Source organism: Erpetoichthys calabaricus, chromosome 3, assembly GCF_900747795.2.
Source record: "Erpetoichthys calabaricus chromosome 3, fErpCal1.3, whole genome shotgun sequence".
Classification (NCBI taxonomy): domain Eukaryota; kingdom Metazoa; phylum Chordata; class Cladistia; order Polypteriformes; family Polypteridae; genus Erpetoichthys; species Erpetoichthys calabaricus.
The window spans coordinates 81,387,062-81,404,635 of record NC_041396.2 but is presented as its reverse complement, the minus strand read 5'-3'; the positions used below and the strand labels follow the sequence as shown (position 1 = coordinate 81,404,635).

General features: G+C 38.4%; 1 protein-coding gene across 4 annotated transcripts in view; it reads left to right on the top strand.

Annotated features, from left to right (window-relative positions):
• igfn1.3 (immunoglobulin like and fibronectin type III domain containing 1, tandem duplicate 3) overlaps positions 1 to 17,318 on the top strand; it is a 113,783-nt gene extending 96,465 nt beyond the window's left edge. For all 4 annotated transcript variants that reach the window (XM_051925464.1, XM_051925465.1, XM_051925463.1 and 1 more), the window contains 4 exons: positions 3,466 to 3,658; positions 3,747 to 4,043; positions 5,764 to 6,090; positions 16,675 to 17,318. In XM_051925464.1, the coding sequence (XP_051781424.1) occupies positions 3,466 to 3,658; positions 3,747 to 4,043; positions 5,764 to 6,090; positions 16,675 to 16,679 (822 nt within the window). In that variant the 3' untranslated portion in view covers positions 16,680 to 17,318. The remainder of the gene's footprint in view (positions 1 to 3,465; positions 3,659 to 3,746; positions 4,044 to 5,763; positions 6,091 to 16,674) is intronic.
• Positions 17,319 to 17,574: the final 256 nt, after the last annotated feature.

The window sequence follows — 17,574 nt, the reverse complement described above, 5'->3', positions numbered from 1 at the left end:
CATTCCATTTTACAGTTGTGGGAATTCATCCCTTGTTTGTATTCACACTAGCATTTTCTACCATTTTGTGCTTTATTCAGACAGGGTGTATTGTTGTTGACAATGCTATACTATTTCTGCCCTTGTGGAGAAAAGAAGTAGCAAGCCATCATGTTATAGTTCAACTAATATAAATGACTAGCCATGTGCGCCCAACTACGTTGCGTGTGTTAAACTTGTCGGTGAAGGGCTCCCTGTTTAAACGCGGCTGCCAGTCGTGAACTGGGCCCTTCGTCGCACAGCATTATGATTTTTTATAAGGGAAACAAAATTACAAATCAAAACCCTTGGACATTGATTCGATAGGAACGGCCTACTCGGAATCACTGTCCGAACAGTAATTATGTGGTGGTGGAGGAGCATTTCTGCTTCTCTCTGTCTCGTTTTCATGATGCTGTCATTTCCTCTCACGATCTCTTCTCAACCTTTCTCCAATCTCGCAGGTTGCTTTGTGGCAATCCAAAGAGTAAGGAAGAACCAATGCTTCTTTCTTGAACTCCAAACGCCGACTGATGGAAAATCACAGAAGTGTGTCCGACTTATATACTCTGACTGCCGACTCCAAGAAGTGGGTGAACATTCGATTTGGATGAAGTGCTGCCAACGACGGTCGATAGAAACACAAAAAAAAACACAGTCTCGACAACACGGTGTCGACGGCAGATCTAAACACAAAGAGTGGTGTCGACGCCAGATCTAAACACAAAGAGTGGTATCGACAGTGTTTGTAAACAAAAGTAACAACCAAGGTGTTGTGTATTCAGCCAATACAAACAGCACGTAGTCTCCTTTAGTTCAATCCTCTTTAATCACCACACTCCAACCTCATCCAACGATCCTCCCCCTCACTTCCTCTTCTCCTCCATCACTACTGCCCTCTACTGAACACAGCAGGAACACCACACAAGGCAGTGAATTCGCGGACAAACAAATATCAAAATCCAAATGAAGATTATATATAAAGATAGTAGCATGCTAATAATGAAGTCCAAGTTTCTCAATATTTTCTAAGAAAGCTACTCAGAAGATATTAAGAGTGAATTGCATGTGGTGCTTATTGATTTGGAGAAGGTTTATGATAGAGTGCCACATCAAGAAGTCTGTAGGTGCTTGAGAGAGAAAGGAGTACCAGAGAAGTATATGAAGGTTGTCCAGGATATGTCTGAGGGAGTGAGGACTAGGACTTGAGTTAAAAGCACTATTGGAGTAACAGAAAAGAGCCAAGATAGAGTAGATCTGTACCAGGGATCTTCTTTAAGTTCTTATCTGTTTGACCTGACTATACATGTTTGAATCATGCGATAAAAGAACAATCCCTCTGATACTTACTTTTTGCTGATGACATTGTGTTGTGTAGCACCAGAAAAGAGGAAGTGGAGAGGAAGTTGGAAGAATAGAGAAGAGGTTTGAAAGATAGAGGTTTGAAGATAAACAGGAAGAAGACAGAATATATTAGGTTTAAGGATGATCAGGGTTCAGGAGTTAGCCTGCAGGGAGAGCTATTGAAAAGAGTGGTTGCATTTAAATTTCTGATCAGTGGTAATCCCAAATGAAAAATTAGATGCACTGATGACCCATTGAGTACAGTGTGGATGGAACCACCAGAAGAAGTTATCAGGAGTATTATGTGATCAAAGAATTAAGGCGAACGTTAAAGGTAACGTTTTTAAGACTATGGTAAGACCAGAAATGATGTATGGAGGTGAGACATGAGCAGTAAATGGGGCACAGGAAAAGAAGTTAGATGTGGCAGAAATGAGAATGTTGAGATGAATGTGTGAAGTTACAAAAAAGGACAAAACATGAAATGAGAAAATCAAAGGTTCAACAAAAGTGGGAGAGATACCTAAGAAAGTACAGGAAAGTAGGTTGAAGAAGTATGGACATGTAATGAGGAGAGGCATTGAATACATGGATCAGAGAGTGATGGGAACAGGAGTGCAGGGGAAAAGAAAGTGAGGGAGGCCAAAGTGGAGGTGGATGGATAAAGTAAAAGAAGATCTGAAGGAAAAGGCTTGACTGGCTAGGAGGTGCTGGACCAAACTCTTTGGAGAAAGTTGATCAGGCACATCAACCCCACATAGAAGTGAGGAAAGATGAAGTGGAAGAAGAAGAAGGAGACAGCAAGACTTTTTGCGTGTCTGTTTTTGACTTTCATTCTGATGTTTTATTTTTGTTTTGAATCCCTGGCTTTTTGACTCACACTTATGTTTTGATCGTGATTCTTTTCTTTCCCTAGTGCAAAACAAAAATATTTTTTTGCCATATATTTGGCTTGCTGTTTCCACCTGGTAGTATACTCTGGTTATGGCTGACTGAAACTCTTCCACTTTAGAGAAAATATGAAGCCACTTTCCATTGCATGTGGAAAGAAGCTTCTGACCCCCCAATTTGGAAAATGTTTTCTTGAATATGGTTGAAGTTGGTCGTGTGAGTTTTGGTGGTTGAGGCTTTTACTTGCACATTTTTTAGCTTTACATACTGGGCTTTCACCCTAAATGCCACCACTTTGCAAATGTGATTATTGTTATGTTTCCTGTAAATCAATGTATATTTGCTTTAAAACTTTTAACTGTACTTCTTCTAACACTATGAGTCCAGAAAATAACACGCCTTGCTTGCAGTATCACTGTGTCCTTCTGAAAGCACAAGTTGTAAGTTACACAGAAGAGGCCTATACAAAATTAAAGCTAAGCAGAATAAGAATGGACCTAATTGGTCTGACGCAGCCAAAACATTATCACTAAATCTTCGCATTCTACAATATTTGAAGTACTATAATAAAATACATCAGTTAATTTTATATTCTGTCATTGTTTTAAAATGTAGGCATTAAATTGTTTTAATGTCATGCTTCCAGAGTGAGAAAATATTTATTAGCCAGCTCTATTTTGTTAACCTACATTCAGCGCTGCAAGTGGGTCCTTTAACTTGCAAGGACAAATTTGGGGTTGGTGGCAGGATTGGCACTCCAGCTACTGTAAAAAATTTCACATTGTCCTATTCAATATGAACTAGTGTGGTGCTGAGGAGTCACCCATTGCATGGCTGCACTCCAGTCCTAATTGGGGATCCTGAGGTGGTTTGTCGTGTGGTCTGTGTGGCCACGCATTGTATCAGTGCATATTCCTAACTTCCTCCTCTACTTTGTAAGTGAGGTTAAATGGTTGAAATTGGTTGTTATGTCCTCATTAAATTTTTCTTTTTTTTTTTTGCTTTTGTTGATGCAGTCTCCTCCTGGGTTGTGCCTTTTTGTAACTTTTGATTAAGAACAAACATCACCTGAAACAGCGACTATTTTGCTGTTTGAATCAATTTTCCAATGAAGACAGAGTATAAATAGAAGTAATTTATTTTAAACCTATAAACAGAACTGAAATGTTCAGATGTGGGACACTAATCTGGTTCTGTATGTTAACTTATCAGGCATCCCCTACTCCAGAGGTGATCTGGATGAAGGATAACGTTCCTATTACCAAAAGAGCCACAATCACAAACACAGATGGTCTGTCACAGCTCTTGATTCCCACATCTGATAGAACAGATTCTGGAATATATAGCATCATGATAAAGAACTGCTTTGGACAGGAGTCCCTGAGTTTGGAGATCAGAGTCACAGGTAAATAACTGACAAAAGATAATCATCATTAGATTATTTAAATTCATTGGTTTCCAGTCAATGTTACAAAATCCCATGTTTGTTTTAGATGAGCCAAAACCACCAGGGCTGGTGACAATGGAGGAAAAGGTTCCTGGAACAGTAACAGTGTTCTGGGAACCTTCACCCGATGAGAAGTATGACAATCGATTACACTACATGGTGATGAAACGTGATTCATTCAAGCTTTCCTGGCAAACTATGGCAGATCACATTTTTAACAATAAGATCACAGCTACCAGCATCATTTGTGGACGTCAGTACTACTTCCGGGTGTATGCAAAAAATGACATGGGTGTCAGTGAACCTTCTGAATCACCAGCCTGGAACATCAATAAAGAGAAAGGTGAGCTTGATTGGAGCACCCCTTATGTCAGATATTTTAAAATGTTTGTTGTTAACCTGTTGTAAAATATGATAGCTCTCCGATTGATCACACTGTAAAAATGGAAGAGTAGTGAGCAACACAGTTAGGATAAAGTTTGTTTTTAAAGTAAGATGTAACTGAATACAAAATGCTTGGTTATAATATAAAAGCATGTAAACAAATGGAAATCTAATCCTCATTTCAATTTTAGCAATTGATTAAGGTGACCAAATCCAACAACATCTAAAGTTATATTATTGTTATTAATGATTTGTCAATATTTTTTGTACATTTGTTCTGTTTTACACATCTCTTGCCATTTTGTTTAGTTTTTTTTTAATGAATGTTGCCGTCTTATTTATGGTTGCTATAGCTGTTGTTAGACACATGACACACAGGTCATGTGATGTATGACATCATGGTGGGCATAAAATTAAAGATGGTAGCCCGCTACTCACCAAGTTTGAACTTTGGAATATGTGCCAGCAAGATTCTTTTAAGAAAAAAGTCAACAGTTTGAATTCAATAATTGCTAGTTTAGTGTTTTGACCATCGGATAGTTTCCTGGCCACAAATTTTTGTTCTTGTCTATTATACTAAGTACTCTCATAGACGTGATGGAATTCAGAGATTATGAACGAACAGCCAGCTATTGAAGCCTTAAAATCATAAATGTTTATACATCATAATGTTTCTGCCATTATGCTTTACATTTGGTAGTTTTTTGTTCAATTTTTGGTTTATGCCAGTCATGTCAATTAATGTCAAAACTAGCTGTGCTACCCATCGAAGATGGGTTTAAATCTAAGAAATCAAAATCAGTGTATTCAGCATTAACTATTGTAGTGCACCATCTATTGCAATGTATTTTGAAAGGCATATTGTAATAAAATGAATTGTATTTTTTCATTTCAACAGATGGTGCATCACAAACATTACCCCCACTTATATAACAGAGGCATAGCAACCAGACAGACACTCAGATACACAAACACTCACAGACACTTGTCTTTTTATTAAGGTTGGTTACTCCAACTTTGACTCATCTGCCCAGGGCATGATTTTCCAAAAATCCATCTCTCCACCGAAATGGTCTGTCAGTCTGATTTTTAAAGGATTTTAAGTCACTGCATCTGCAATGAGTTTAGGTGATCATTAGCATAGAATATACAAGGTTTTCTCAGGAAAAAACACTTCCGTTGATCTTGCCTAGTATTAAGTGCAAGTGCAATCCTTCAGATTTAGTTATATTTAAGTCACCGTGAAATGACGTTCAGATACTGACATATACATGTATGTTAAAAAACAGAGTTGCTTTTTGAAAGTTCTGTGTAAAGTAAAAATCAAAAAATGTTTAAAAAATGATTTTATATTGTACATAACATATTGAAAAGAAAGTATATCATGTAATGCTTGATAGTTATCACTAGTTTGATACCAAAAAAGAAAAAAACTATTTATATTAGTAAGGAACTGGTAATATGACATGTATGTAGACAGTGCTGAGAACAATTTTCTTTATTCTTTTTTAAGTGCCTTTGTGTGCCACCTGAAAGCTAAAATTGAATGATAAATGGTTACCCTGTAAATAATTTTTTAACAAGCAACTTTTGCAATCATAGCTCTAAGTGATTTTATACCATGCTAGCATGCTATCTTAAATTAATCTGTTTCTTGCATGATTTCCCCCTAAATACAGATAAGTTCACAGTTAAATTGCCCCACTACAAGCAGAATGACCAGAGACAAGCACCTAGGTTCAGTGTCGGCCTGAAGACACACTATGTACCACTTGGATACCAATGTAATATGAGCTGTGCTGTAATGGGAAACCCAGCCCCAAGAGTAACTTGGTACCGAGACAGTGTGAGCATTATGAAAAATGCCGACTACCAGACATCTAATGTATGTGGAGTGTGTTCTCTCATCATCACTGGAGTCCGTCCAAAAGACAATGGCGAGTATATGGCTATTGCAGAGAACTCCCTTGGGAAGGCCATCTGCACTACGAGACTCATTGTTATAGGTAAGAATCAATGCAGTTCATGATTCCAGTAAAATATCACAGACTTGGTCTTGACTTATCATTTTTGAATGCCTAGTTGTCCTTCAGGCTGCTGCCATAAACAGTGTAAACGATACACACAAGCCATGGTAAACCAATCCTACTATATAAAAGCAGTCGGGATTGTCCTTCCGTCCCGTGAGTGCAAAGCGTAGTGGTATTCCGCTTATCACAGACTTACTACTTGCGGCTTGCGGTACGAAGCGACGCGATGTGAGCAGAGTTCTGGTGCTCCCATTGTTCCCTTGCTTTTGTGCGCGATGCACTGGAAAAATAGACAAAATTATGTCTCTGGAAATAGTTAATGTTGATGGAGTAGAAATGCCTCACCGTGTAGTAAATATCAGGGGAGATGGTGCTTGCTTATTCTCATCTATAGCTTATTTAGTGCATGAAACTCCGTCTTTAGCAGTACAGATTTGGGCTGACATTGTACGACATGTTTTAAGTAATTGGTCAAGGTTTCAGCCATTTACAATGATGCCGTCAGGAAACTCTTATACAAATGAGCTTCAGTATCTTACTGAAATGTCAAAGTCTCAAACTTATGGTACCATTTCTGAGCTAATGGCAGCGGGAGAGTTGTTCCCCTATGAGTTTCAAGTATATTATTATGGAGTCCTACACTGCAAGTTTGGACAGGCACTCGAGGGGATAAAAAAACTTAGGTTTTCGGGAGATGTTATGAATGGGCACTTTGATGTTCTCATTCCCTACACTTACATGCCTGATGTACACATGGAGCGCACACAAATTGAAGATAAAAGTCGGTCACCTTAAAAGGCGGGTGAGCATAGTAATGTTATAAATGATAAGACTTGCAATGCACTATAGACAGCAAATGGGGGTTAAAAAACTTGGAGGCTGAAGAAGAATCCAAACAGATTGAGAAAAAAATCTACAGAGCCATTAGGTTTAGGTTAGGTTAGGTTTCTTTATTTAGTCATGTTTACACAGGAAAACATGAAATTTGCCTTCTCAGTTGCATCTAATAACAGGTAACAGACAGAAAGAAATAAAACAGACAAATAGAAATAAGAAAGGTTAAGGTAAGGCAGTTAGATAAAACATATTTACAGTATACCAAAAAAAAAAAAAAAGGTAACAGGATATATATCAAATCCTTAAACATTATCTCCGATATTTCTTATTGAAAAGTCGTATGGCACTAGGAAGAAAGGAGTTTCTGGAGCAATTTGTGTGGGTTTTCAAAGCAACTATCCTTCCTGATTTACTGAAGTTTAGTTCTACATGTAATGGATGTCTGTCATCAGTTGAGATGATTTCCAGTTTCTTTAGCATTGCCCTCTGACACACACTAGTCAAATCATCTACATCAGCCCCAATAACTTTAGCTGCATACTTGAGTTTTGGTTTGTCAGACTATTAAACCAGGCAATGAAACTGAAAGTGACCACAGACTGGATCATACTACGATAGAAGGACAACATGAGGTCCTTGTCTACTTTAAATAGTTTGAGTTTATGGAGGAGAAATAAGCGCTGGTTGCATTTAGAAAATAATTTTTTTGTATTTGTATTCCAGTTAAGATTGTTATCTAGGTAAGTTCCTAAGTATTTATATTCATTCACTATTTCTACCTCCTCTCCCAGAACTACAATAGGTGAACAAACAGATTTCTGTCTCTTAAAATCAAATATCATTTCTTTGGTCTTTTTTACATTCAGAGTGAGAGAGTTTTTATTGCACCAGTTTACCATACAGTCCACTTGATTTAGATAGTGGCTTTCATCCTCCCCAGATATGCATCCTATGATCATGGTGTCATCCGCATACTTAATAATGGAGCAGTGGTCATTGTTCTGTCTCAGGTCACTTGTGTACAGAGTAAACAGTAATGGTGATAAGACACACCCCTGTGGACTTCCTGTGTTTGAATGAAGAGCTTTTGAAAAAGTGTCCTGAACTTTAACTGTCTGTGAACGATTTAAAAGAAAGTTCTGAATCCATAGTGTGATAAATGGGTTTACATTCATACTGTTTAATTTCCCAGTCAGTATATGAGGCTGTATAGTATTGCACGCTGAAGAAAAATCCAAAAATAGTGCTCTGACATATGAACCAGGCTGATCAAGAAAGGTATAGATTTGATGTAAGATAACAAGCAGAGCATCTTCCACACTTCTGTTTGCACAATAAGCAAATTGATTGTTGTCTTGAAAAGACTTTGTCTCTGTCATTAAAATGTTTTTCACCAAGTGTTCAAAGCATTTCATTAGAATAGATGTAAGTGCCACTGGTCTGTAATCATTTAAACAGCTTGGCCTAGAAACCTTAGATACAGGGGTAATGATTGAATACAAGTCTTCAAAGTTACATTTTAATTTAATATAGATAGAGTTCACACAAAAAAGCTACTGTATGGCTGTAGCATTCAGGAGTGGCGGATATTAATGACATCTCACATTCACCACCGAGTAAAATCACTACTGAAGAAAATGCATTAAAGTTAATGCCTGAACTGTGAAAATTATGGAATGTACAAAGAAAAAAACAAATAGATAGTGAAGCATCTATCCATCCATCCATTTTCCAACCCGCTGAATCCGAACACAGGGTCACAGGGGTCTGCTGGAGCCAATCCCAGCCAACAAGGCAGGGAACCAATACTGGGCAAGGTGCCAACCCACCGCAGGACACACACAAACACACCAAGCACACACTAGGGCCAATTTAGAAACGCCAATCCACCTAACCTGCATGTCTTTGGACTGTGGGAGGAAACCGGAGCGCCCGGAGGAAACCCACGCAGACACGGGGAGAACATGCAAACTCCACGCAGGGAGGACCCGAGAAGCGAACCCAGGTCCCCAGGTCTCCCAACTGCGAGGCAGCAGCGCTACCCACTGCGCCACCGTGCCGCCCTGGAAGCATCTAAGGATAGCAAATATTGTAACATTTACAATAATATTTTTGACTGGAGGAGATTTACCAGATAAATAATTGAGTGTCTCAGACAAAAATGGAAATTGTCATCTCATAGCTTGGAAGGAAAGAAGATAGTCAAGTGATGGTAATTCTATTCTTAAAAGAGGAAGCTATAGAAGAGAATGCCTACATGTGCTCCTCCTGAAATGCAGATACTGTTTTAAAAAAGAAAAGAGAAGTGTGAATGTCCTGGTGACCAAGATTTGTACCATCCTGATTAGTTTCTTGTTCCACAAATGAACCAAAACAATTGATTGAATTGTGAAAAATAAATTTTGGTATGTATTTTCTAGACAGCTAAGCTGTTTCAGTTGATACTGAATGAGGGATAACAAGACTGATGAATGTTGAAATTGCTTCAGGCAAAAACCATGACAGGGAAATCAAAATAAAAAAAGACAAGTTATTGCCCCTCTTAAAAGGGAACTAAAATTGAGTCTATACATCATATTCATCATTTTTGAGGTTTAATATCTTTGTCACATCAATGCACAATATAATAACTGCTTAGTGATATGAATTATTATATGTGTGAGTTGTCACATAGCTAGTTTGGTTACATTTTTCTACTTGATTAAGGGCTAGAAAAATAAAAATAAACCAAACATCAGTACTGTAGTTGTAAACCACAGTACATGCAGAGAAGATAAATCATGTGTTACCTAGGTTAAATATTGTCTAAAAAGATGTGCTTTAAGCCAAATACATTCAAGGATAATATCTAAGTTTATAAAGTTAATTAAGGCCTAAATTATAATCATCTTGTAAATGTGAAAATGTGAACATGCCTTGAACTCTGGGCGGTTCCACCCTGAAACAAACATATTATGGACTTTGCTAATGAACCTCGTACAGTCACAATATTTCAGACCTTCATTGGCTGGTAGAACAGCCTCTCACCTGATGCTTCCAGACATCACCAATCGCACTTCAGGAATTGTAGCACCTCTTCTCTGCACTCAGGGGGCCAGGGAAAGAAGAAGGTGCTAGTGTCTGAGCGGGCAGCCACAATCACTTGGCACTTGTAATGACATAATGTAGTATAGACCATATGAAAAACTGCGGGTTCAGCCAGTTAATTAACCAAAAAGCCAGCCATCACATACAGCACCATCAGCAAGTCATTTGATCAATAGTGATTTACTTCAAAATAAATGTATAATGGGTTGACTTGGCCACTGAACCACAATTTGTCTCAGTCTCATCTTGACGTTGAAGATGACTTGTGTGTTTAATGAATGTCACTGCTCATGACTAACAAAAGTAGTATCATTCTCACAACGTGCCTTTATTGCAATATGAGTGTTGTCAATTGCTAAGACTATATGTTAGGACAACAGGACACTGCTGTATAATTTCCTCTTTATGTAGATACTAGCAAAATACCCCCGCTTCGCAGCGGAGAAGTAGTGTGTTAAAGAGGTTATGTAACCATATATATACATAAACATATATACATATCTACATATACATATATATACATATACACATCCACATATACATATATATATATATATACATATACAAATTTACATATCTACATATATATATATATATATATATATATATATATATATATATATATATACATATAAATACAGACATACATATTTACATACATACATTCACATATATATATATATATATATATATATACAACCAAACCTTACAGAAACTTACTGTAACACCTCATCAGTCATTTATAGTTTCCAGCACATCGGAACATGAGGGAGCTGAAGCCTGTCTGAGGTATTCCTGACCAGTAGGCCAGTTCCCTCTGGTAGGTGCCTGTTGCCAGAAAGCCAATCATTGTTAAAACCTGGATATGAATAGAGGTACTCTGATTTTAGGCAGTCTGTCTTTCTAATGCCCGGGGCCATCTCAGGACATATTTCTAAGAGAAGGGCTCTTTAAAGTCTAAATTGGCTCATATGCCAGTCATCATCATGGGCAAAAACAATCTGACTAGTCCCTAAAAGCTTGTTCTCTTCATATATGATTATTTGTATAGTCTCAGAGCTGTGTTGTGTTAAATCATTAGACTATGAATATGCTTTAGTACATGAGATTTAAAGCTTTCTGTAAGCAGGGAGTATATAGCACCCGTGGTTCTAATCATGAAAAATTTATACAGGTATACTATATAAATTGACGGAAAAAACAAAAAAGTTCTTCAGTGCAAATACACAACATTGGTCTTCTTAAAAAAGAACTAAAACAGAGTATATCATAGTCATCGTTTTTGAGGTTTAATATGTTTGTCACATCAACACACATTATAATAATCGCTATGTGATATGAATTGTGAGTTTGGTTGCATTTCCCTACTTGATCAAGGGTGTGGACATTTCCCATTTTCCTAGAAATGTTCCATAGGGATGTGTCAAAGATGGCACAAATATATGCAAGCTTTCCTGTCAAACTATCTTTTAGAAATTCCAAAGTTACATATTCACATTTTAAGCCTTTTTTTTTGTGTACGGAAGTTTTATGAATCTGACCCCTGTTTGCAGAAAATGGATGAGTGGCTCTAATAGGAGACAGGGGGGTCACGGGGGTCTGCTGGAGCCAATCCCAGCCAACACAGGGCACAAGGCAGGAAACAATCCTGGGCAGGGTGCCAACCCACCGCAGGACACACACAAACACACCCACACACCAAGCACACACTAGGGCCAATTTAGAATCGCCAATCCACCTAACCTGCATGTCTTTGGAATGTGGGAGGAAACCGGAGCGCCCGGAGGAAACCCACGCAGACACGGGGAGAACAGGCAAACTCCACGCAGGGAGGACCCGGGAATCGAACCCAGGTCCCCAGATCTCCCAACTGCGAGGCAGCAGCGCTACCCACTGCGCCACCGTGCCGCCCTAATAGGAGACAGTCTTAGCAAAATCATACTGAACAGTTTATAGGCACAAAGAGGGGACAATCTGCAACAATATGGTTAAACAATACAGAGTTGTTGCAGGTTTTAAAAATATGTAATCCTCTGTTGGGTATACAACAGTTGTTAGACTTCCAAAAAATAAATAAAATAAATAAATTAAAGAGTGGTAACATTTCTAAATCGGTTTAATCTCATTCATGCCTGAGGGATGCTATGTGAGCAACATTAGGTGTAACCCTGGAGACGAAATTAGTCCATTAAAGATCAATGCACAAACTCATACTCTTGGAATGCCAATTTGGAAACAGCTAACTTAACCTAGCTTTCAGAAAAAAAAATTAAAAATTGTCAATTTTCATAATTATTGATTAGACTGATTTTTTTATTGTATTTCTTTTCTTAAATTTTACCAACTGGAGATGCTGCTAAAAGAAGAGGCACCGAATACAGAGTCACTCTCTGTGCCTAACTTGCTTTCAATATTTATTCAGTGTACCATTTAACATGAGTGTTTAAGATAAGGTGGGTGCCATGTATTCTCAGAGAATGCACTGACAAAGCCAGAGCTCAGGATTAGCAAACATAAAGGATATGTGAGCTCATCTACAGCCTGTTAAAGCATCACTGCACCAAGATGTCACATTCCAGAAATCTAGCTGTGAGACTACGATATCTGGAAACAGAGACAGCATCTTCAAGATGTACGGTACTTTTGAATTACATAATAGTGTTAACAATTTTTTACAATTTCAAATCACTGTCCCAAAATTTTATGAACTACAAAAAAGGTGGATCGGAATTTCCTGATTTTCTGTTGTTCCTGAAACTACATTAGAGTTGTTCCAAAACATCAATTTCCATTCATCCGATCAGTTTTTAAGTTATTATGTGACATTATCAAACAGAGGCTGCATACAGCATGTGCTTTCTCTGTTTGGCAGTGTCAGAGGCTCAGTTTAGAGTTTTTTGGTTGAATATAACTGACTCCCTTAGAATGACAGTTTTGATGTAGTCTCAGTAACTGACCAAGAAAAAACGTGACATGCCAGAATTTGGTTTACGAGGAACAGAGTATAATATTCATATGAGTAGAGATCAACATGTAGCTCATCTGAAAACAAAAAAGAAATTAACATCAAGATTTGTCATCTTTTTTGTTTAAAAAACTGTTCTAAAATAATTAGAATTTTTACAAAACTCTAGTACTTTATTTTTTCAGAGAAAGCCATTGCTGCATTTTATCTAGAGAAAAAGATAAATGAAAGCTGTGAACTTGTAAAAGTACAACACTTGTCACAGACAAAATGGTTCACATACTGAAAATCAGTGTAAAATTAATGCAAAAACAAGGAAGTGCGAGTAAATGTGACACTCTTTGGAAAAGACAGAAATTCAGCATGCAGTTCAGCTCAGTAAGGAAAAAAAGGAAAAACAAAGTGGAAAGGAAGACTGGAGTGACATACTCAAGTGTGCAGCCACTGTTACCACTGATACCATCTATATATATAAAATTCCTTTCGCGTTCGAAACGGAAATTACGTATAACCACACGATATGGCAATTACGTATGAAACGGAAATTACGTATGACCACAGAACATATTATAATACAGGAACTAATCACTTCATTTGTGGATGTCATTTTTATATCGTCTTTACGAATTGTTATTATTTGTGTGAGAGTTATTTTACTGATATTGAAAAGAAGTAAACACAAACACACCGATCTATCCCATAGAAGTGCACCCCATGCCGCCCTCTCCCAGCCCTCCTCTCTGGACTACAGCACTGAGCCGTCCGCCACCAGGCGCATTCTGACAGAGAAGTTTTATTTATTCGTCCACGTGACTGTCACGGAAACTGCCACATTGTAACTTTTTTTTTAGTTGGCAGTACTTGATACTAGAAGAGATGAGGAAAACAGATTTGCATCTTTCTACTTTTTAACTGCGCCGAGCTGTAAACATTGTGAAGACGAGACTGCCTTCAGCGGCGAGGCGTCATGAGAACAAAGAGGACGCTGGGAGGCGCGGAATGTCGGGCTGCTCCGCCGGGTCGAGAGCTTCGCAGTTTTGGGCAGCGCCCTCTCTTCTCGCACTGTTTGTGACACTTCATGTGCCTCATCGGCTTCTGAGAGAGTAGAAATCTTTGTGAATGAGTGTAATCGGCGCCATCGAAGCAGGACTCTGTTTGTAAATTGCCCTGCACGACTACTTACTTAGTGAGTTCGGGTCACTAAAACCCCGCAACATTCAAGGTTGCTTTTGTGATCAATTATTTTAAGAAGATGGAGAGTTTACATCTAAGAAGATGTACAGACCTCTTCATGTAAAGTATTGGACTTGGGAATTGTTTGGATCTTTTGCCCGTTAAGCACGGAAGGACAGCGTCCACATTTATCAGAATTATTTTTCTCTTAAATCACAGGCACGTAGTGCAAGGTTGTCAGGCAGAAATTTGGATGATCACATAGAAAATGTAATTTCTATACCACAGCATTTGTGTAGCGCCTTTCACAAGGGATCTACTACTGAGAGATGATCCAAATGCATTTCAGCTGCTGTTAGTACCACTTACCTGTTGTGTTATACCGCCTTTAAAATGTAGTTCACCCGAAACCACTCCAGTAGTGCTCAATGTATCTTTACTTCTTAAATGTTAATGTTTTACTGTTTAATAACTTATAGACTACATTTTATTTTTTTCCCTTGCACTCAGTGAGCGAAGCCACTGGGTAATCAGCTAGTTTCTGAATACAAAGAAGTAAGCCACAAATGGAAAACTCAGCCTCCAAGTCAGTGACATATTATGGCCACATGATGTCGCCAAAAGGCAAGAAAAGAGCATCATAAAAATGACCAGGTTGCATTGAACTCTGGACAGGAACTTGGTGATGCTCAGTGTGCCTGAAACTCTGAAATTGGGTCAGTTAATGGATAGATGGAAATGCTTAAATGGATCTGAATGTGTTTTAGGCATGCATCACTCAAAGTAAAAAAAAAAAAACATCCAAAATACACCCCTTTAACTCACCAGTCCTGAAACGTATAGAGAATCTTGATGTCATTAAAAGACATATTGAGCCTACAGAATAGATAAATAGCATGATAATAACCGTGAAGTCAAAGAACTTTAGGTGCTGTACTGTCCTACAGAACCTAAATCAGGCTATCAAGGGAGATGGTTATTACCTTGGGACAATGTGCCAAAGTATTCCCCAATTATAAATCCATCTTGATTACAAAATATCTGAACTGTATGTTCTGAAGGAATCCCTTGGAGAAAGTTCCAGAGGCTGAGCTTTTTTTTATATCTATCAGGAATGTGTTTGCCACCAGTTCAGTAGCTAGGGTGTCACTGTATTTTAATCAGAACACACTGAGAATTTTAAAGATCCAACCAGTCCCTAGGGGGAAGCAGTTCTGTTTGGCCTGGGCCTAAAATCATAGTGGTGGGCATCACCTCAGCTAAAAGGGCATAGTTCTCCACTTTAACCCTTTGGCTATGTCTGCTAACTCGAGTCAATCCAGAGTGCCTCAAGCTAAGGGCATATACAAATACAACATCATGCTTTCTAACCAATACATTTTTACATGCAGATATTTACACATAAATATACATTTTTTAACCCAGATCTCTTCCCAAATACAATGTTAAATGGCCCAGGTTTCATTTAAGGTCATGAAGGGCCTGGTTCCAATTAAATAGATTAAGACTGACAACAAGTTACCTAGAGTGGTATGGTAGAGTGGAAGTTAGAGCTCCAGAGACCGGAGGTCATATCCCAGCTTTTATATATTCTCCATGTGTCTGAAGGTGTTTTCTTCAGTTACTATAGTTTCCTTCTATATCCCAAAAACAGGCACCTAAGTTAGACTGTGGACGGTAAATTTACACCTGGACAATATATGAGTCGGGACCATTCACAGGCCTGTTTACTTCATTTGCCCAATATTCATGAGGGTAAGTCAGGAATTGAAGGGATGGATGGATGGGTGGATGGCTAAGGCAGATGTGTTAAGCAAAGATGGGTTGGAACAAGAAGTGGCATTACTGTACAGAAATTGCACAGCCAGAAGATAAAGCACCACTGTAGGGACCCATAGGAATGGTATAAAGTTCATGTTAAATCTTGCAGCAGACAGAGGATGGTATACATTGGCACTAAAAAGCTGAAAAGTATAAGATCTTTGAGAAACTAAATTAGTGTCATGTAGAGGGTCTTAAAGAGATTTACAATAAAGCATGTATGGAGCAATAAGAGAAATGTATTTCTTTCATTTACATTTAAATGGGGGCAGCACGGTGGCACAGTGGTAGCGCTATTGTCTCGCAATAAGGAGACCTGGGTTTGCTTGTTCTCCCCATGTCTGCGTGGGTTTCCTCCGGGTGCTCCGGTTTCCTCCCACAGTCCAAAGACATGGAGGTTAGGTGCATTGACGATTCTAAATTGTCCCTAGTGTGGGTGTGTGTGTGTGCCCTGCGGTGGGCTGGCACCCTGCCCGGGGATTTGTTCCTGCCTTGCGCCCTGTGTTGGCTGGGATTGGCTCCAGCAGACTCCCGTGACCATGTTAGGATATAGCGGGTTGGATAATGACTGACTGATGACATTTAAATGGTAGAGTTGGAAAATGGCCTTAAGCAGAACAGCATAAATATGAGGAAAATCAATTTATCAATTGATTTCATTCTGTTTTCTCTTTCAGAGTGAAGAATCATCTAAGGAACAACTTTAAATGTATTTTTTCTTTACCAAAATATGTTAAATTAGGTCCTATTTAAAAATGTGTATATTTTCTATAGCTGAAATAGCTTAAAATGTTGATATCTAATAGAAGACACAGTCAGGATTTTTGCTTTGTGTAGGAAGTGACATACACATGAAACAATGAAGGTTTTGAATTTTGTTTAGAAAGAAGTATTGTCCTTAGCACTCATGTGGAAATAAAATTTGAAATGGCAAGTATTCCAAACAAGGGCCATGCTGAGAACAAGCAAAGATTTGGGAGGCAGGTTGGTGGCACAGCACGTCTGTCTTACAGTGCTGGACTGTAGTGGTGAGGACCAGTTCTGCTGATCAGTCTGAAAACTGTTTGTGTGGAATTTTTCATGTTTCCCCTGGGTTAATCTGTTTTTTTTTTTCTATTATCTTCCCACATCTCAAATTATATGGGTTACAATATTTCGCAGCTTTAAAATCATCTTGTGTGGCTATATGTGTGAGAATATGTTCTGTGTTAGGCTGACATAGCACCCAGGACTGATTCTTGCCGTGTGTTTGATGATGCTCTGTGTCCTGCAATCCTATAATAGAATAAGCAGATTCACAATAAGGACAGATCGATGGGTGAACTTTGGCAGACTGAAACTGTTATTGCCTGACTTTGGAAGGGAACTATGAGCTTCCAAAGAGAAATCAGAAGTAAGAACTTCAAAGTGATAACTGGAGTGTGCAATATGGAAGAAAAGAATACAAAGAAAGGTCAAGGTGTTAAAGGGACTTTTTACATGGACATACCTGCATATTTTACAGCATGTCTGTAAATTTCCGCAACTTACGGAAATATTTACTGCAAAATTGGCAAACATTTTTTATTAGCTGGTAT